General features: G+C 49.9%; 1 protein-coding gene across 2 annotated transcripts in view; it reads left to right on the top strand.

Annotated features, from left to right (window-relative positions):
- Positions 1–4,150: 4,150 nt before the first annotated feature.
- sptlc3 (serine palmitoyltransferase, long chain base subunit 3) overlaps positions 4,151–17,296 on the top strand; it is a 156,376-nt gene continuing 143,230 nt past the window's right edge. Inside the window, exon 1 of one of the 2 annotated variants that reach the window (XM_070889842.1) lies at positions 4,151–4,378. In XM_070889842.1, coding sequence (XP_070745943.1) covers positions 4,268–4,378 — 111 coding nt within the window. In that variant the 5' untranslated portion in view covers positions 4,151–4,267. Of the gene's footprint in view, positions 4,379–8,361; positions 8,466–17,296 lie in introns of those variants that run through there. The other variant, XM_070889843.1, reaches the window with a different exon arrangement.

Here is a 17,296-nt window from a genome sequence, read left to right as displayed (position 1 = left end):
GAGAGGCTCCTAACCCAGTCCCAGCAGGGGGGTGGGGGGGAGGCTCCTGTCCCTGTCCCAGCAGGGTGGGGAGACTCCTGTCCCTGTCCCAGCAGGGGGGGGGAGACTCCTGTCCCAGCAGGGGGGGAGACTCCTGTCCCTGTCCCAGCAGGGCGGGAGACTCCTGTTACAGTCACAGCAGGGGGAGAGGCTCCTGTCCCTGTCCCAGCAGGGGGAGAGGCTCCTGTCCCTGTCCCAGCAGTGGGAGAGGCTCCTGTCCCTGTCCCAGCAGGGGGAGAGGCTCCTGTCCCTGTCCCAGCAGGGGGAGAGGCTCCTGTCACTCTCCCAGCAGGGGGAGAGGTTCATGTCTCAGCACGGGGAGACGCACCAATCCCTGTCCCAGTGGATTTGAGTATAGGAGCAGGAAGGTCTTACTGCAGTTGTACAGGGCCTTGGTGAGGACACACCTGGAATATTGTGTTCGGTTTTGGTCTCCTATCTCGGCAAGGATGTTCTTGATTTTGTGCCTGTCCTTGTCCCAGCAGCGGGAGAGGCTCCTGTCCCCGACCCAGCAGAGGGAAAGGCTCCTGTTCCTGTTCCAGCAGAGGGAGAGGCCACTGTCCCTGTCACACAAGGGGGACAGACTCCTGTCCCTGTCTCAACAGAGGGAGAGGCTCATGTCTCCGACCCAGCAGGAGGAGAGGCTCCTGTTACTGTCACAGCAGGGGGAGAGGCTCCTGTCCCTGTCCTAGCAGGGGAGAGGCACCTGTCCCAGCAGGGGGTGAGGCTCCTGTCCCAGCAGGGGGAGAGGCTCCTATCCCTATCCCAGCAGGGGTAGAGGCTCCTGTCCCAGCACGGGGTGAGGCTCCTGTCCCTGTTCCAGCAGGGGGTGATGCTCCAGTTCCAGCAGGGGGAGAGGCTCCTATCCCTGTCCCAGCAGGGGGAGAGGCTCATGTCCCTGTCCCAGCAGGAGAAGAGACTCCTGTCCCAGCAGGAAGAGTGACTCCCGTCCCAGCATGGGCAGAGGCTCCTGTTCCTGTTCCAGCAGGGGAGAGGCTCCTGTCCCTGTTCGAGCAGGGGGTAAAGCTAATGTCCCAGCAGACGAAGCTCCTGTCCCAGCAGGGTGAGAGGCTCCTGTCCCTGTCCCAGCAGGGGGAGAGGCTCCTGTCCCAGCAGGAAGAGTGACTCCCGTCCCAGCATGGGCAGAGGCTCCTGTTCCTGTTCCAGCAGGGGAGAGGCTCCTGTCCCTGTTCGAGCAGGGGGTAAAGCTAATGTCCCAGCAGACGAAGCTCCTGTCCCAGCAGGGTGAGGCTCCTGTCCCTGTCCCAGCAGGGGGAGAGGCTCCTGTCCCTGTCCCAGCAGGGGGAGAGGCTCCTGTCCCTGTCCCAGCAGGGGAAGAGGCTCCTGTCCCTGTCCCAGCAGGGGGAGAGGCACCTATCCCTGTCCCAGCAGGGGGAGAGGCTCCTGTCCCTGTCCCAGCAGCGGGAGAGGCTCCTGTCCCAGCAGGGGAAGAAGCTCCTGTCCCTGTCCCAGCAGGGGGAGATGCCCCTGTCCCTGTCCCAGCAGAGAGAAAGGCTCCTGTCCCTGTCCCAGCAGGGGGAGTAGGTTCCAGTCCCTGTCCCAGCAGGGGAACAGGCTCCTGTCCCTGTCCCAGCAGGGGGAGAGGCTCCTGTCCCTGCCCCAGCAGATCGAGAGGCTCCTGTCCCTGTCCCAGCAGGGGGAGAGGCTCCTGTCACTGTCCCAGCAGGGGGAAGAGATTCCTGTTCCTGTCCTAGCAGAGGGTGAGGCTCCTGTCCCTGTTCCAAGAGGGGGAGAGGCTCCTGTCACTGTCCCAGCAGGGGGAGAGACTCCTGTCACTGTCCCAAGAGGGGGAGAGGCTCCTGTCCCTGTCCCAGCAGGTGCAGAGTCTCCTGTCCCTGTCCCAGCAGGAGAAGAGGCTCCTGTCCCAGCAGAGGAGGTCTCCTGTCCCAGTCCCAGCAGGGGAAGAGTCTCCTGTCCCAGCAGAGGGGGTCTCCTGTCCTAGTACCAGCATGGGCAGAGGCTCCTGTTCCTGTCCCAGCATGGAGAGAGGCTCCTGTCCCTGTTCAAGCAGGGGGTGAAGCTAATGTCCCAGCAGATGAAGCTCCTGTCCCAGCAGAGGGAGAGGCTCCCATCCCTGTCCCAGCAGAGGGGGAGGCTCCTGTCCCTGTCCCAGCAGAGGGAGAGGCTCATGTCCCTGTCCCAGCAGGGGGAGGGGCTCATGTCCCAGCAGGGGGAGTGGCTCCTGTCCCAGCAGGAGAAGCGGCTCCTGTCCCTGTCCCAGCAGGGGGGTGGAGACTCCTGTCCCTGTCCCAGCAGGGGGAGAGGCTCCTGTCCCTGTCACAGCAGTGGGAGAGGCTCGTGTCCCTGTCCCAGCAGGGGGACAGGCACCTGTCTGTCCCAGCAGAGGGAGAGGCTTCTGTCCCTGTCTCAGCAGAGGGAGAGGCTCCTGTCCCTGTCACAGCAGTGGGAGAGGCTCGTGTCCCTGTCCCAGCAACGGGAGAGGCTCCTGTCCCTGTCCCAGCAGGGGATGAAGCTCATGTCCTCGCAGGGGGAGAGGCTCCTGTCACTGTCCCAGCAGAGGGTGAAGCTCCTGTCCCTGTCCCAGCAGGGGGAGAGGCTCCTGTCCCTGTCCCAGCAGGGGGAGAGGCTCCTGTCCCTGTCCCAGCAGGGGGAGAGGCTCCTGTCCCTCTCCCAGCAGAGGGAGAGGCTCCTGTCCCTCTCCCAGCACGGGGAGAGGCTCCTGTTACAGTCACAGCAGGGGGAGAGGCTCCTGTCCCTGTCCCAGCACGGGGAGAGGCTCCTGTCCCTGTCCCAGCACGGGGAGAGGCTCCTGTCCCTGTCCCAGCAGGGGAAGAGGCTCCTGTCCCTGTCCCAGCAGGGGGAGAGGCTCCTGTCCCAGCAGGGGAAGAAGCTCCTGTCCCTGTCCCAGCAGGGGGAGATGCTCCTGTCCCAGCAGAGAGAAAGGCTCCTGTCCCTGTCCCAGCAGGGGGAGTAGGTTCCAGTCCCTGTCCCAGCAGGGGGAAGAGATTCCTGTTCCTGTCCTAGCAGAGGGTGAGGCTCCTGTCCCTGTTCCAAGAGGGGGAGAGGCTCCTGTCACTGTCCCAGCAGGGGGAGAGACTCCTGTCACTGTCCCAAGAGAGGGAGAAGCTCCTGTCACTGTCCCAGCAGGTGCAGAGTCTCCTGTCCCTGTCCCAGCAGGTGCAGAGTCTCCTGTCCCTGTCCCAGCAGGAGAAGAGGCTCCTGTCCCAGCAGAGGAGGTCTCCTGTCCCAGTCCCAGCAGGGGAAGAGTCTCCTGTCCCAGCAGAGGAGGTCTCCTGTCCTAGTCCCAGCATGGGCAGAGGCTCCTGTTCCTGTCCCAGCATGGAGAGAGGCTCCTGTCCCTGTTCAAGCAGGGGGTGAAGCTAATGTCCCAGCAGATGAAGCTCCTGTCCCAGCAGAGGGAGAGGCTCCCATCCCTGTCCCAGCAGAGGGGGAGGCTCCTGTCCCTGTCCCAGCAGAGGGAGAGGCTCATGTCCCTGTCCCAGCAGGGGGAGGGGCTCATGTCCCAGCAGAGGGAGTGGCTCCTGTCCCTGTCCCAGCAGGGGAAGCGGCTCCTGTCCCTGTCCCAGCAGGGGGGTGGAGACTCCTGTCCCTGTCCCAGCAGGGGGAGAGGCACCTGTCTGTCCCAGCAGAGGGAGAGGCTCCTGTCCCTGTCTCAGCAGAGGGAGAGGCTCCTGTCCCTGTCACAGCAGTGGGAGAGGCTCGTGTCCCTGTCCCAGCAGGGGGACAGGCATCTGTCTGTCCCAGCAGAGGGAGAGGCTCCTGTCCCTGTCTCAGCAGAGGGAAAGGCTCCTGTCCCTGTCACAGCAGTGGGAGAGGCTCGTGTCCCTGTCCCAGCAGCGGGAGAGGCTCCTGTCACTGTCCCAGCAGAGGGTGAAGCTCCTGTCCCTGTCCCAGCAGGGGGAGAGGCTCCTGTCCCTGTCCCAGCAGGGCGTGTGACTCCTGTCCCAGTCCCAGCAGGGGGAGAGGCTCCTGTCCCCATGTCCCAGCAGGGGGAGAGGCTCCTGTCCCCATGTCCCAGCAGGGCGAGAGGCTCCTGTCCCTGTCCCAGCAGGGGGAGTGGCTCCGAGGGAGGGAGCCAGGCCGGGCCGGGTCAGGCTTTCAGTGCGGGCTGCCCGGGAGGGGGAGCTGCTGCGATCGGGGACTCCGCCGCACGGGAGCCGGGAGCCGGGCACCGCGCCCCAGCCTGAGCCGCCAGCGGCCCCGCACCACCAGCAGCGCCGGGGCAATGGCGAGCGCCGCCATCTCCAATGGACACGTCCGGCACCGGGAGCTCGGCGGCGGCGGCTCGGAGAAACACGGCGGCGCCCTGAGGAACGGCTGCACCCGAAGCCCGCAGGTAGGAGCCGGAGCCGGAGCCGGAGCCGGGGTTGGGGCTGAGCCTGAGCCTGGGGCAGCCCCGCACCCTCACTGCCTGCCCGCCGGGCTCCTGCCTCTGCTCAGCCACTCACCCTGTCCCTGGCTCATCTCAGCCCAGCTCACCACAGACATTATATATATTATATATCTCCACGCACTCATTCCTGCAGTTATTCAGGTGCCTTATTTATTCATTGCCTTCTGTCCTGCTCACAATCACATTACAAATCTTTAATCTCTTCCCCTTCATTTTGTCCTTTTAGTTAAATAAATATCCAAATTCTGCATTTATTCAGGTGCATTCATTGCTTTGTTTTCCTGCTGAAGGTTGTAAAATTTGATCCATTTTGTTAGAAAATGATTTCTTTTACACACTCAGTTCTGCATTTAATCAGGTGCATTCACTGATTTCTTCCCTGCTCACATTCACATTTCAATGTCTCCCACCTTTTTATCACTTCAGTTAAACATATTTAGACTCAGTTCTGAGTTTATTCCAGTACAATTATTGGTTTATTTCCTGCTCACAATCATATTCTTTTTGTTAAAAATATTTTTTTTACGCACACTCCTGTCTTGATTTATTTCCTGCTGGTAATCATATTGCAAATGTTGTTCCCCCTCCCCTGTTTCATTTGATTTTTTTAATTGTTTGTTTAAAAAAATGTTTTTTTACACTTTGCACCTGAATAAATGCAAAACTGTCACTTCAGGAGGAAGTTAATTTCAAAGTCCCCTTTTTAAAAATACTTTTTACAACTGCTTAACAGTAGCACCATGCTTAAGGAGAAGTAAAACACATTTATTTTACATATTTCCTTTTTGGGTGTACAGGCGTTTAAGCAAAAACGAAACCTTTGAATGAATCACTAAGCTGGTTATGAAAGTAAAACCGGGATGTGTCAAAGGTGGAAGAGCTCTTGTGTATGGGAAGGTGTTTGGAAAATTTAAGACATTTTTGGGGTAGTGTGGATGTACATTTCAGTACTTTTCACCTCTAAAGAGTGTAATGACAGATTGATTGGTGTACGTAAATAAATCATGGAAAGATATTGGGCTTAATAATTGCTGAAGTCAAATTCTGCTTGTACAACATGATTTATTTACACTAAAGAATTAATTTTTGTAATTAATTTCAAGCCGATTTCATTATACTGTGCTAACTTTTCAATCACGTGCTACACTAGAGGAGGAACAAACACTGAGTCATGATGGGAGAGATAACCAAAAGCTTGAATGAAAAGATACATTTTAAGAAGTGTTTCAAGGCTGAGAGAGGTAGAGAAGTGGAGGCGTTTAGTGAGGGGGTTGCAGGGCATAGGGCAGAGGTTGTTGACAGCTCTGCCACCAATGGTGAGATAAGAACATAAGAACATAAATAGGAGCAGTAGGCCATGCGGCCCCTCGAGCCTGCTCCACCATGAAAGGAATGAGGAGATTGCACAAAATATCGAAGGTTAAGGGGTGATCTAGTTCAGGTTTTCAGGATTTTGAAAGGAATTGAGAGGGTAGATGGAGAGAAACGTTTTCCGTGGTTGGGGAGTCTAGGACGAGGCCATTCAGGAGGGAAGTTAGGAAACACTGCTTCACGCAAAGGTGTGAACTCCCCACAAAAATCAATCGATGCCAGCTCAATTAATCGTTTTAAATCTGAGATCGATAGATTTTTGCTACACAAGGGTGCAAAGGCTATGGAGCCAAATCAGGTGGATGGAATTAGGATACAGATCAGCCATGATCTCATTGAATGGGGGAACAGGCTCAAAGGACTGAATGATCTACTTCTGTTCCTATATTCCTAGAAGGCCAGAGCTGGAGAAGTGAAGATACAGGATCGGGGTGGAAGAAGTTGTAGCGATAGGTTGGGGGTGAGGCAGTGGAGGAAGAGAGTCGATGAGACTTTTAAATGCATTGTGTTGGAGGGAGTCAGCATGGGTCAGTGAGGATCGGGGTGATGGATTAACGAGACTTCGTGTAACATAGAAACATAGAAAATAGGTGCAGGAGTAGGCCATTCGGCCCTTCTAGCCTGCACCGCCATTCAATGAGTTCATGGCTGAACATTCAACTTCAGTACCCCATTCCTGCTTTCTCGCCATACCCCTTGATCCCCCTAGTAGTAAGGACCTCTCTAACTCCTTTTTGAATATATTTAGTGAATTGGCCTCAACAACTTTCTGTGGTAGAGAATTCCACAGGTTCACCATTCTCTGGGTGAAGAAGTTCCTCCGCATCTCGGTCCTAAATGGCTTACCCTTTATCCTTAGACTGTGACCTCTGGTTCTGGACTTCCCCAACATTGGGAACATTCTTCCTGCATCTAACCTGTCTAACCCCGTCAGAATTTTAAATGTTTCTATGAGGTCCCCTCTCATTCTTCTGAACTCCAGTGAATACAAGCCCAGTTGATCCAGTCTTTCTTGATAGGTCAGTCCCGCCATCCCGGGAATCAGTCTGGTGAACCTTCGCTGCACTCCCTCAATAGCAAGAATGTCCTTCCTCAGGTTAGGAGACCAAAACTGTACACAATACTCCAGGTGTGGCCTCACCAATGCCCTGTACAACTGTAGCAACACCTCCCTGCCCCTGTACTCAAATCCCCTTGCTATGAAGGCCAACATGCCATTTGCTTTCTTAACCGCCTGCTGTACCTGCATGCCAACCTTCAATGACTGATGTACCATGACACCCAGGTCTCTTTGCACCTCCCCTTTTCCTAATCTGTCACCATTCAGATAATAGTTTGTCTCTCACAGGGAGCTGAGTTTTGGAGGCGTTGGGAATTTATGGTGGGTGGCGGAGTGGAAGCCGGTAAGATGTATGTTCGAGAAATCGAGTCTAGAGGTGAGGCAGAACTGGACAATGTTGTGGACATGGAAGTAGGCAGTCGTGGGTGATAGATGGTTGTGGCTTTAAAACCCGGCTCTGGGATGGAAGGAGTTATAGAGATGGGTTGGGGGGTGAGGCAGTGGAGGAAGAGGGTTGATCAAGGATGCCAAGGTTTCACACGGCCTAATTCAGTTCGAGAGTGTGTCCAGGGAAGCGGGTGTGAGAAAGTAGTGGAATTTATACAGGGAGGTGAAAGTGGTGCCATTGCTCATCCAGATGTTTAGTTGGAGGAGATTTTAGTGATGTCTGACAGCACACAGCATCAAGGGAAGTCTGTTTTATTTGTTCTTGGGTTGTGGGCCGCATTTATTCGCCATACCGAGCTGTCCTAAGGAGGCGAGGGTGGACCTTCTTGAACTGCTGCAGCCCTTGTTTTGGGTAGGAAATTCCAAGATTCTGATCCAGTGCCGATGAAGGAACAGCATTGCATGGCTGTTAAAAGTCTCAGGATGGTCTGTGAGCTGGAGGGGAGTTTGGAGCTGATGTTCCCACAACATTGCTCCTCTTCCTGGTTGTAGAGGTCACAGGGGAGAGAGATATTTTCGAAGTAATCTTTGTAAGCACATCAATAACTTGCAATTACAACACCGTACATTTATATAGCGCTTTTGCTAAAACATACCAAGGCACTTCACAGGAGCGATTACCAAACAAAATTTGATATGGAACCACAGGAGGAGGTATTAGGACAAATGACCAAAAGGTATTAAGGAGTGTCTTAAAGGAGGATAGGGAAGTGGAGAGGTTTAGGGAGGAAATTCCAGAGCTTGGAGCCCAGGCAGTTGAAGCCACGGCCGCCAATGGTGGAGCAAAGAAAACTGGGGATGCGCTAAAGGCCAGAATTAGGCAATGTGCCCTGTAAGCAGCGCTTTGTTCTGCACAGCCTGTTTGTTTTCATACGCGGTCCCTTTAAATTTCTGTGCATTGTAAAAGCGTGCGAGCGGCCTGCACAGGATCTTTCAGGATACTGCGTGGCCGCGCACGCCCGCACTTTAGCAGGAATATTTGTAGTAGGCCTAGAGGTGTTTAGAGGTGAGGGGCGTAGATCGTTCATATTGCAGCCACAGAGCGCTGGTGATGGAGTCCAATGGCAGGGGCACCAATCAAACGACTAGCTATGTCCTGGATAGTATATGGCTTCCCGGGTGTTATTGTAGCTGCAGCCATCCAGACGAGTGGTGAGTGTTGCACGTTCGAGTCCTGGCTTAAGTCTTGTGGATGGTGGAGAGGTTTTTTGAGGGAATCGGGGGTGAGCCACTCATTGCAGAGTACCCAGCCTCTGCCCTGCTCTTGTAGCCCTTGTGTTGATAGGACTGGTCCTGTTCTGTTTCAGGTCAATGGTGTCACCTCCCCACCCCACCCCCAGGGTGGGAGATTCGCTGATGCTGGTACATTTAACATATTGCAGAACTACTGCTTTGAAGTGGTTCTGTAATGCAAATGTGAAACGGTCTTGTGTAAAAGGAAGTGAAAGTTGGGGACTGTAAGCCACATGCTTATAGCATGTGAGAGTATGTGAATGAAACTCCTGAGTCTGGGCTAAGTTGAGTACTGATGTCAGTCCAGTATGCTTTTGCTGTCTGAGCTGTTTCTGCTTCTCACCAAGAAAATATATTGGAATAAAATTGTATTTATTTTTTAAATCGCGGTTGAAAAATAAAATCTGTCAACACTGAAGGAAATTAAAGGGGATGGGCAGTGTGGTGAGAGGGAGGGAAAGGGGAGGATCTGTCGATTATGAAATGTATGAATGAAAGAATGAGGAAATGAATAGGTGCAGTGGAGAAGAAATAAAATTCATTGGGAAGTATGAACACGAAACACCTGGACTGGAGAAATGGCAAAGCTGATCTGTTTGCAGAGAAACCGTGGGCGGCTTTTATGAGAGCAGAATTATTGCATAAAATACACTAGTGCTATTATTATGCATGTTTTACAAAAAGACTGCTTGTTCGTCTTGCGACAGCAGACATTATAAAGAATGCTAGAAGAGGATGACATTACTGTGGACTGGATCTCTCTACGCTGGTCTTTTTAAACAAAACTATAAACCATTACCCTATCACATAAAGTGACTCATCCTGGAACGTTTTATTGTATCCATTTCTGGTATTTTATCCACTGAATTTTCAGGGAGGGGCAAGTAAAGTGGTATCTTTTGATGCCTCTTTGCACATTGCTAATAGGTGGTGTTAGCATAATTGGGCACAGAAATCAGGAAGTGCTTGTGCAACAGAACAATTACATGTACGGTAAGCAGTAAAATTGAGCAAACTATTCCAAGTCAGTTGCTGACTATCTTTAAGAACAGGAAACCATTAGTTCGGTTGCGGCAGGTTGTGAGGGAAAGCAATCTGCACTGGTTCTCGGTAATGCATTTGACGAAAGTAAATGGTTTTAGAAATTGTGAGGCGTGGGGAACGTATATCTAAACGCTGACTGATTCCCTGTCTATTGAAATCAGTACAAAATCTTTTGTTCAATAGACTGCTGGCCACCAGACACTTAGAAGAAAGCAGCATTTATACAGCACCTCAGGACATCCCAAAAGCAAATGAATTACTTTTGAAATGTAGTGTCTGTTATAGATGGAAACATGACAGCCAACAAAATCCCACTGGGAGTGTTCTCCTGAGAGCAGAGAAGGTTAAGAGGAGATTTGATTGAGGTGTTCACAACCATGGAGGATTTTGATCGAGTAAGTAAGGAGAAACTGTTTCCAGTGGCGGGAGAGTTTGGTAGCCAGAGAATGAAGTAATTGCCAAAAGAACCAGAGGCGACACGAGGGAAAAAATGTTTACGCATCGAGTTGTCATCATTTGGAAGGCACTGCCTGAAAGGGACGTGGAAGCAGATTCAATAATAACTTTTTTTAAGGGAATTGGGTAAATACTTGAAGGGGAAAATTTGCAGGGCTATAGGGAAAGGAGCAGAGGAATGGGACTAATTGGATAGCGCCACCAAAGAGAGGCACAGACATGATGGGTCGAATGGTCTTCTGTGCTGTATCATTCTATGATACATGAGAATCAGTGATCATTTAATCTGTGTTTGGTGGTCTTTAGTTGAGGGAGGAAATGTTCTACAAGAAGCAGAGTTCAATGTACCCCAGTGTCATCAACAACAACTTGCATTTAGGTAGCACCTTTATCATTGTAAAACGTCCCAAGGCGATTCACAGGAGCAATTACCAAACAAAATTTGACATAGAGCCACATAAGGAAATATTAGGGCAGATGAGGGTTTTAAGGAGCATTTCAAAGGAGGAAAGCGAGGTGGAGAGGTCTAGGGAGGGAATCCCAGAGCTTCAGACCCAGGCAGCTGAAGGCACAGCCACCAATGGTGGAGCGAAGAAAATTGGGGCTGTGCAAGAGGTCAGAATTAGAGGACTGCAGAGGTTTAAAAGGGTTGCCAGTCTGGAGGAGGTTTCTTAGTAAATTAAAAAGAGATATATATTCAATAGCTTTTAAAATGTGCCGACTAGTGGCCTTGCGCCCAAAAGAACCAGCTGAATTTGAAGAGCCTCCTCGAAGGCCCACAAACGGACGCAATTAGTGTAAACTCGCCATGGTGATTAATTGGATTTGGGGGCGTGACCAGTTTTATGGGCATACCATAATATCAAAAATAACTCCCCCTTTCATATGGTTCTGGGCTATTTTGTTTCTCCCCCTCTGCTCAGTGCTTTGAGACATTTTTATACATTGAAGACAGGTGCAGATGCAAGTTGCTACTGTTTATTTAAGGGTGCATTACCAGTAATGCAAATGTAGATGATTAAATGGACAACAAGCTTAAACAAAAGTAAACTCTCAATTTGCTTAAATTGATTTTGTTCCATTCATTTCCACGGAATGGAAATTTGCTCATGAAAAACTAGTTCTGATTGTTCCCGCTTCTAGCGCGATGTTTTTTAAACTAGCGCAAAAGAATGCAGAAACTCAATTTGCGCTGGACATAATTTGCATATAAAATTCCTCGATGTTTTGCGCTGGTTTGGACGATTGTGCTGCAAAAAAACCCAGCACAACCGAGCGGAAATTCCAGCCCCATGAAAGGAAAAGAATTGCAGGGCTATGGGGGAAAAAGCAGGGTCTAATTGGCTAACTCTACCAAAGAACCAGCACAGGCATGCTTGGCTGAATGGCCACCTCCTGTGCAGTATTGTTCTATGATTCTATGCCTGTTGTTTCTTGTGCTGTTCGAAGTCCCACAACAGCAGTCTGGAGATGGCTCGCCGATCCATCTCTTTTTTTTTTATCCCCCTTCCCTTGTGAGTTTGGGTTCATGGGAGTTGGGTATTGGTGGCAAGTTTCTCCATTAGCTCCATAGAAATAAGAAAGCTAAACAGCCTGAGAGATTGAGCCCATGTCCCTTACTGCTCCACTGTGCTATGGACACTAAGGGAATTAAGGAACATGGCAGGAATGTGGAGGTAAAAAAATCAGCCATGATCTTACTGACTGGTGGAGCAGGCTCGAGGGGCCATATGGCCTACTCCTGCTCCTATTTTCTTATGCCAACCCAAGTGCATCCGAAAACTAATTTATATTTCAAAGTTGTATTGTCCCTTTTCTCTTTCTCTCTTATGGTAGCCACTCACAGACTAAGAGTCCAGGCTATATAAGGCCTATATGACAGCGCCTGCCTTAAGTGCAGTTTGAAATGTGCTGAAGTGGGCCCGGGTGTCTCGCTCTAAATCTCTTGTTTGCTCTCACAGTTGATCTCCACTTAGTGCCTCCCCCAAGTGGTGCAGCTGAGTTCAAGGCGCTGGGGATAGTGGGGTCTACCTGCAGTACATGGTGTTGAGAGCAACAGTACTTTGTGCCGCCTCACTCTTGAAAAGTTTAGGAAAAGGAAGAATTCTTATTTTCCCCTTCCAAGTTACTCTTTCGGTAAATGTGCAGCATTTAATTTGATGAAAGCATCTTGACAGAAAAGTTATATTTTAAGTAAATTTCTGCTGGAAACACCGCAATGTGTTGCGCAGTACTAATGGGGGAAAGTTTTTTGATTTGAAGTGGTCAAGATGGGATTGAAATAGATGGGCTATAATACAAAAGTGTGTGAACGTGTGTAATTCTTATTAAAAATGTCAAATTTCTTCCCTTCTGCCCACTGGTCTTTTTACGCCCATGTTGTATTTTAGCAATCTGATTGATCTGCAGAAATCGTGTGTACTGCCAGAGCCAAACCTGATCATTTATTCCCATTCATCGTTTCACCTCACCTCTTCTCGGCCTACCCCCCCCATCAACCTCATCTAACTTGAGCTACAGGAATCTCCTTCAGGAATCCCCTTTCCTATTTCGAGCCCCTTCTCTTGTCCGCAGTGACTCCAGGCCTCGGCTACCTACCCTCCAGCCCTTGATTGCGATGATGCTAGACCTTCATCCAAGGACCAACTCCTTTCCCGTGTCCCCTTTCCCGCGTTCCAGGTGCACTCCTGCGCCTGGTAGGTTAGGGTGACCAAATGTCCCTGTCTGCCGGGGACAGTCCCCAGAGATGAGAGACGGTGTCCCCAGGCAAACACTGTCCCCGGAAGAGTCCCCGAATACATGCGGGTTCAAATTGGGACCCCGAGCTGCCCTGCGGTCGGTCAATTAAGTGGGCGGGGGGGGGGGGGGGGGGGGGGAGCTGTGCGGGTTCCAATTGCTGGGAGGGATGTCTTCAATCTCCTGTTTTCAACCAGTAGAAGGGGTGGACTCCCTGAGGGACTTGAATTTATGCAGAGACCCTGCTCTCTGGCCGCGATACCCGTGCTCCACATTCCCCTCACCCCCGAATCCCTGGATACTCCAGTGAAATTCGGTTGAAGAGAAATCGGCCCCGGAGCCAAAATGTCCGAGTGACGGGGCGGGAGGGGGGGCCGCTGGTAACCGGCCCAATGAGTGGCGGCTGGAGCTGGGCCGTGTGGCTGTCCCGGGAGTGGGATCAGAGCGCGCTCCGCGGCCTGGGGTGGTGTGGATGAGTGTTGGGCCGTGAGGAAGGGGAGGAGTCACTGATTGCAGCCGGCAGATGCTGTGATCAGCAGCTGTATTATTCAGGCGGAAAGTTCTGGCGCCGCATTTTGCAGAATAACAAATATCAAAATAACACATTTTTTTGCCTCGCTAGGCTGTGCAACCTACATTTTCCACCCTGACAACTTTGCTCTGTTCCCACCCTGCGTGAATGGCGGTGCAGGCTCGAAGGGCCAACTGGCCTACTCCTGCACCTATTTTCTATGTTTCTATGTGTCCCCGGATTCGGTTTAGAAAATATGATCACCCTATGGTCGGTCACAACAGGAATAAGCTGCTGTTGGATATTTGTCTTACCCCATTTAGTCATGTTTGTTCGAAACAGAAGATTTCTCAGTGACTTATTTTCTATATCATTTGGTGTCATGTTGGTGAGCACAATAATGAACTCTTTGTAAATAAACTTTTTGTAGGATTTAAAAAAAATTAATTTTGTCAGCGTTGAAGATGATATCTAACAAACAGATACCGCAAAGTGGAGTTGAGATCAGCCATGATCTTATTGAATGGCGGAGCAGGCTCAAGCAGCTGTATGGCGGTCTGCTGCTCCTATTATGTTCTTGGAAGATCTTGAAAATAGCTGAGCATTTGTGTGCAGTCTCTTCTTAGTGTATTTCTTTGATCAGCCAATTGCCCGTGTCCTAACTCGCACCAACCCCCATTCATCCATCATCCCCTGTGTTCGCTGACCTACATTGGCTCCCAGTTCGATAACGCCTCAATTTAGAAATTCTCATCCTTGTTTCCAAAACTCTCCGTGGTCTCACCCCTCCCTATCTCTGTAACCTCCTCCAGCCCTACAACCCTCTGAGATTTCTGCGCTCCTCCAATTCTGGCCTCTTGCGCATCCCTGATTTTAATCGGTCCATCATTGGCGGCCGTGCCTTCAGCTGCCTGGGTCCTAAGCTCTGGAATTCCCTCCCTAAACCCCTCTCGCGCTCTCTCCTCCTTAAAACATACCTCTTTGACCAAGTTTTTGGTCACCTGTCTTAATTTCTCCTTATGTGGCTTGGTGTCAAATTTTATCTGATAACACCCCTGCGTAGCGCCTTGGGGCATTTTACTATGTTAAAGGCACTATATAAATGCAAGTTGCTGTTGATATACACATAATCTCATTTATGTGTTTAAGAGCTCCCTAAGCCACTGGGAAATGTCCAGCTAACGTTAGGTTTTCTTGTTTGCCGATAAGTGTGCATTCCTTCTCTCTGTAGGGACCATTCATCCGCGTTCCAGAATCATAGTGCACAGATTGGTTGAGGAAATGTGATATCATGTCAGTTGTTATTAAGAGCAATTTAATGAGGATCACTTGAAATGGCAGGCGTTGGAAATCCAGGTGTGTGCTGCCCACAATTTTCCCACTTAATTGTGTTGAGAAAATGATAGGCCGTGCATGTCCCGAACTTTCAACCTGTGCTACCAATGGGCAAGGCTCCTCACCTGGTGCACAGCTCAAAGTTACCCCTCTAGTACGGGTATAGCAATGGAACTTGTTCTTGTGATTATGCATTACATTCACAAAGAATTGTTGCCCCGAGGGCAGTAAGAGTAAACCACAAGTGGTGTGAACTGGGCTGACGAGTAGCTAGATCCAGGAGAGGGGGGACGGAAGGGAGTGGGAGAAGGAGAGAGGAGATGAGGAGGGGGAGGAGTGAGTGGAGGAGAGATAGGGGAAGGAGACGAGAGATGGGGGGAGGAGAGGAGAAATAGCGAAGGGAAGAGTAGGGGGTGGGAGGGAGCAGAGAGGCATGTTCCCTTTCCTGAAGGACATTACAAAAAGGGGGAAGGAGAAAGCAAGTGAGTCAAAGATAAGTCGGGATTATTAAGTTCATCTTTTGCCAATTTAAAAAATATATAGTTTTTCTGGCTAGGTTTTATTTTCAGTGTTTTTTTTAAAGAGGGAAAATCAATGTGGGGGGAGAGACCCTAAAAAAAACCATCAAAAATTGAATTATTAAGAAAATTATAATTCTGAACTGGGCTAAAAGTCAAGAAAATAAGCAACAGACCACAAAAGGTATTTGGGCTAAATGACAACTTGCAATTTTTTTTTACACTGTTCACTGACATCACTCTCGTGGAGTTTGTCATCACCAACTCTCCCTTAACTCCTCGATAGTTTATTTTCAAATTAAAAGTAAAATTGCCGAGCCTATATGGTTGTAGCCATTTACCTGCTGCTGTGATGGTGGAGTAATAAGAAAATGAGGGTGATTTATGGACACGAGGGAGCAGCTGCAATCTTGCCTTTATAAACGGTGCCATGCCTGAGCCAGCCTTTGATTGATGCTTTCAACCTTTCGAGGGCTGTCAGTGTGGTAACTATGTCAGTGTACTGCTCCGTACCTAACCAGCAATGAATACCAATGTTGGCTGCAGTATGAACAAAAGATACAGTCCTCACTGCAGTACCTAAATGATCATCCAGGTTCCCTTAAAAATAAAAATCATCCCAATTGCACAGCCTTCATTTTAATTCCTGCCAAATATCAGCTCCAAATAGGTACATGCATTACATAAGAACATAAAAATTAGGAGCAGGAATAGGTCATATGGCCCCTCGAGCCTGCTCCACCATTCAATAAGATCATGGCTGATCTTCGACCTCAACTCCACTTTCTCGCCCGATCCCCATATCCCTTCACAGTGATACCTCATCTGGGAGCAATTTCACAGGAATCTACTCATTTCCTTTTCAAACTTTAGAGAAAGAAAGATTTGCATTTACTGCAGATAGCGCCTTTCATGACCTCCGGATGTCCCAAAGCACTTCACAGCCAATGAAGTACTTTTGAAGTGTAGTCACTGTTGTAATGTAGGAAACGAGGCGGCCCAGCAAGCTCCCACAAACAGCAATGAAATAAATGACTCGCCCGTCTGTTAGCTGTTGATTGAGGGATAAATATTGGCCAGGGCACCGGGGATAACTCCCCTGCTGCTCTTCGCAATTGTGACATGGAACTTTTTCTCTCCACCTGAGAGGGCTGACGGGACCTTGGTTTAACGTCTCATCCGAAGGACCGCCAGTGCAGTGCTCCCTCAGTACTCGGAGTGTCAGCCTGGATTGTGTGCTTGAGTTTCTGGAGTGAGAATTCTATTCCTTTGTGGGTGACTTCATGGCATTCAGTCACCTTGCATTTTTTTTTGTTGCCCCTCATTCTTGTCACTGCAATTAGGATTTTGGGTGCGTTTCTTAAGGGGGAAATTTATTGTGAACAGGTTCACTCTCCAACAAAGAATGTGAGCGAGATTTATGATTACTTGCTGAGTGGTATTCCTATGAAGAATTCCAGCACCTGCACTTAAAACCAAGTCAATAGTTTGAGTCAATCCTTCATCTGTTTCACAGGTTACAAATTTCTCCGCATATGATAGTTAATTACATTGTATTTACAGCACAGAAACCGGCCATTTGGCCTAACAGGTCTATGCTGGGGTTTATGCTCCACACGAGCCTCCTCCCACCCCTCTTCATCTCACCCCATCAACATATCCTTCTATTCCTTTCTCCCTCATGTTTATCTAGCTTCCCCCTAAATGCATCAATGCGAGTCACCTCAACTAATCCCCGTGGTAGCGTGTTCCACATTCTCACCACTCTCTGGGTAAAGAAGTTATCAATTACCTTGTCAATTAAGTTATTAATTAATTGTGATCAATGAGACCTAAAAATGGCCACAGCTTTCCCATCAGCCCACTGGTTCTCCAGGTTGACAAGTGTGTTTTTCAAGAACAAAATACATAGAATGCTGGAAATCTGAACTATAAACAGAAAATGCTGGAATCACTCAGCAGGTCGGGCAGCAACTTTGGAGAGGGGACCTAATATTTCAAGTCGATGATTTTTCATCAGAACTAGAAAGATGTTCGAGATGCAACAGAGTTTAGGCGAATACAGAGGCAGGGAAAGGAGGGGAGGAGAGGAAAGAACAAAAGGGAAGGTCTAAAATGAGTGGAAGGCAGGACTGATTAAATGACAAAAG

Source organism: Pristiophorus japonicus, chromosome 9 (genome assembly GCF_044704955.1).
Source record: "Pristiophorus japonicus isolate sPriJap1 chromosome 9, sPriJap1.hap1, whole genome shotgun sequence".
In the NCBI taxonomy this organism is placed as follows: Eukaryota; Metazoa; Chordata; class Chondrichthyes; family Pristiophoridae; genus Pristiophorus; species Pristiophorus japonicus.
Note: the sequence above shows the minus strand (reverse complement) of the source record. Positions and strands in the feature narration are given on the sequence as shown.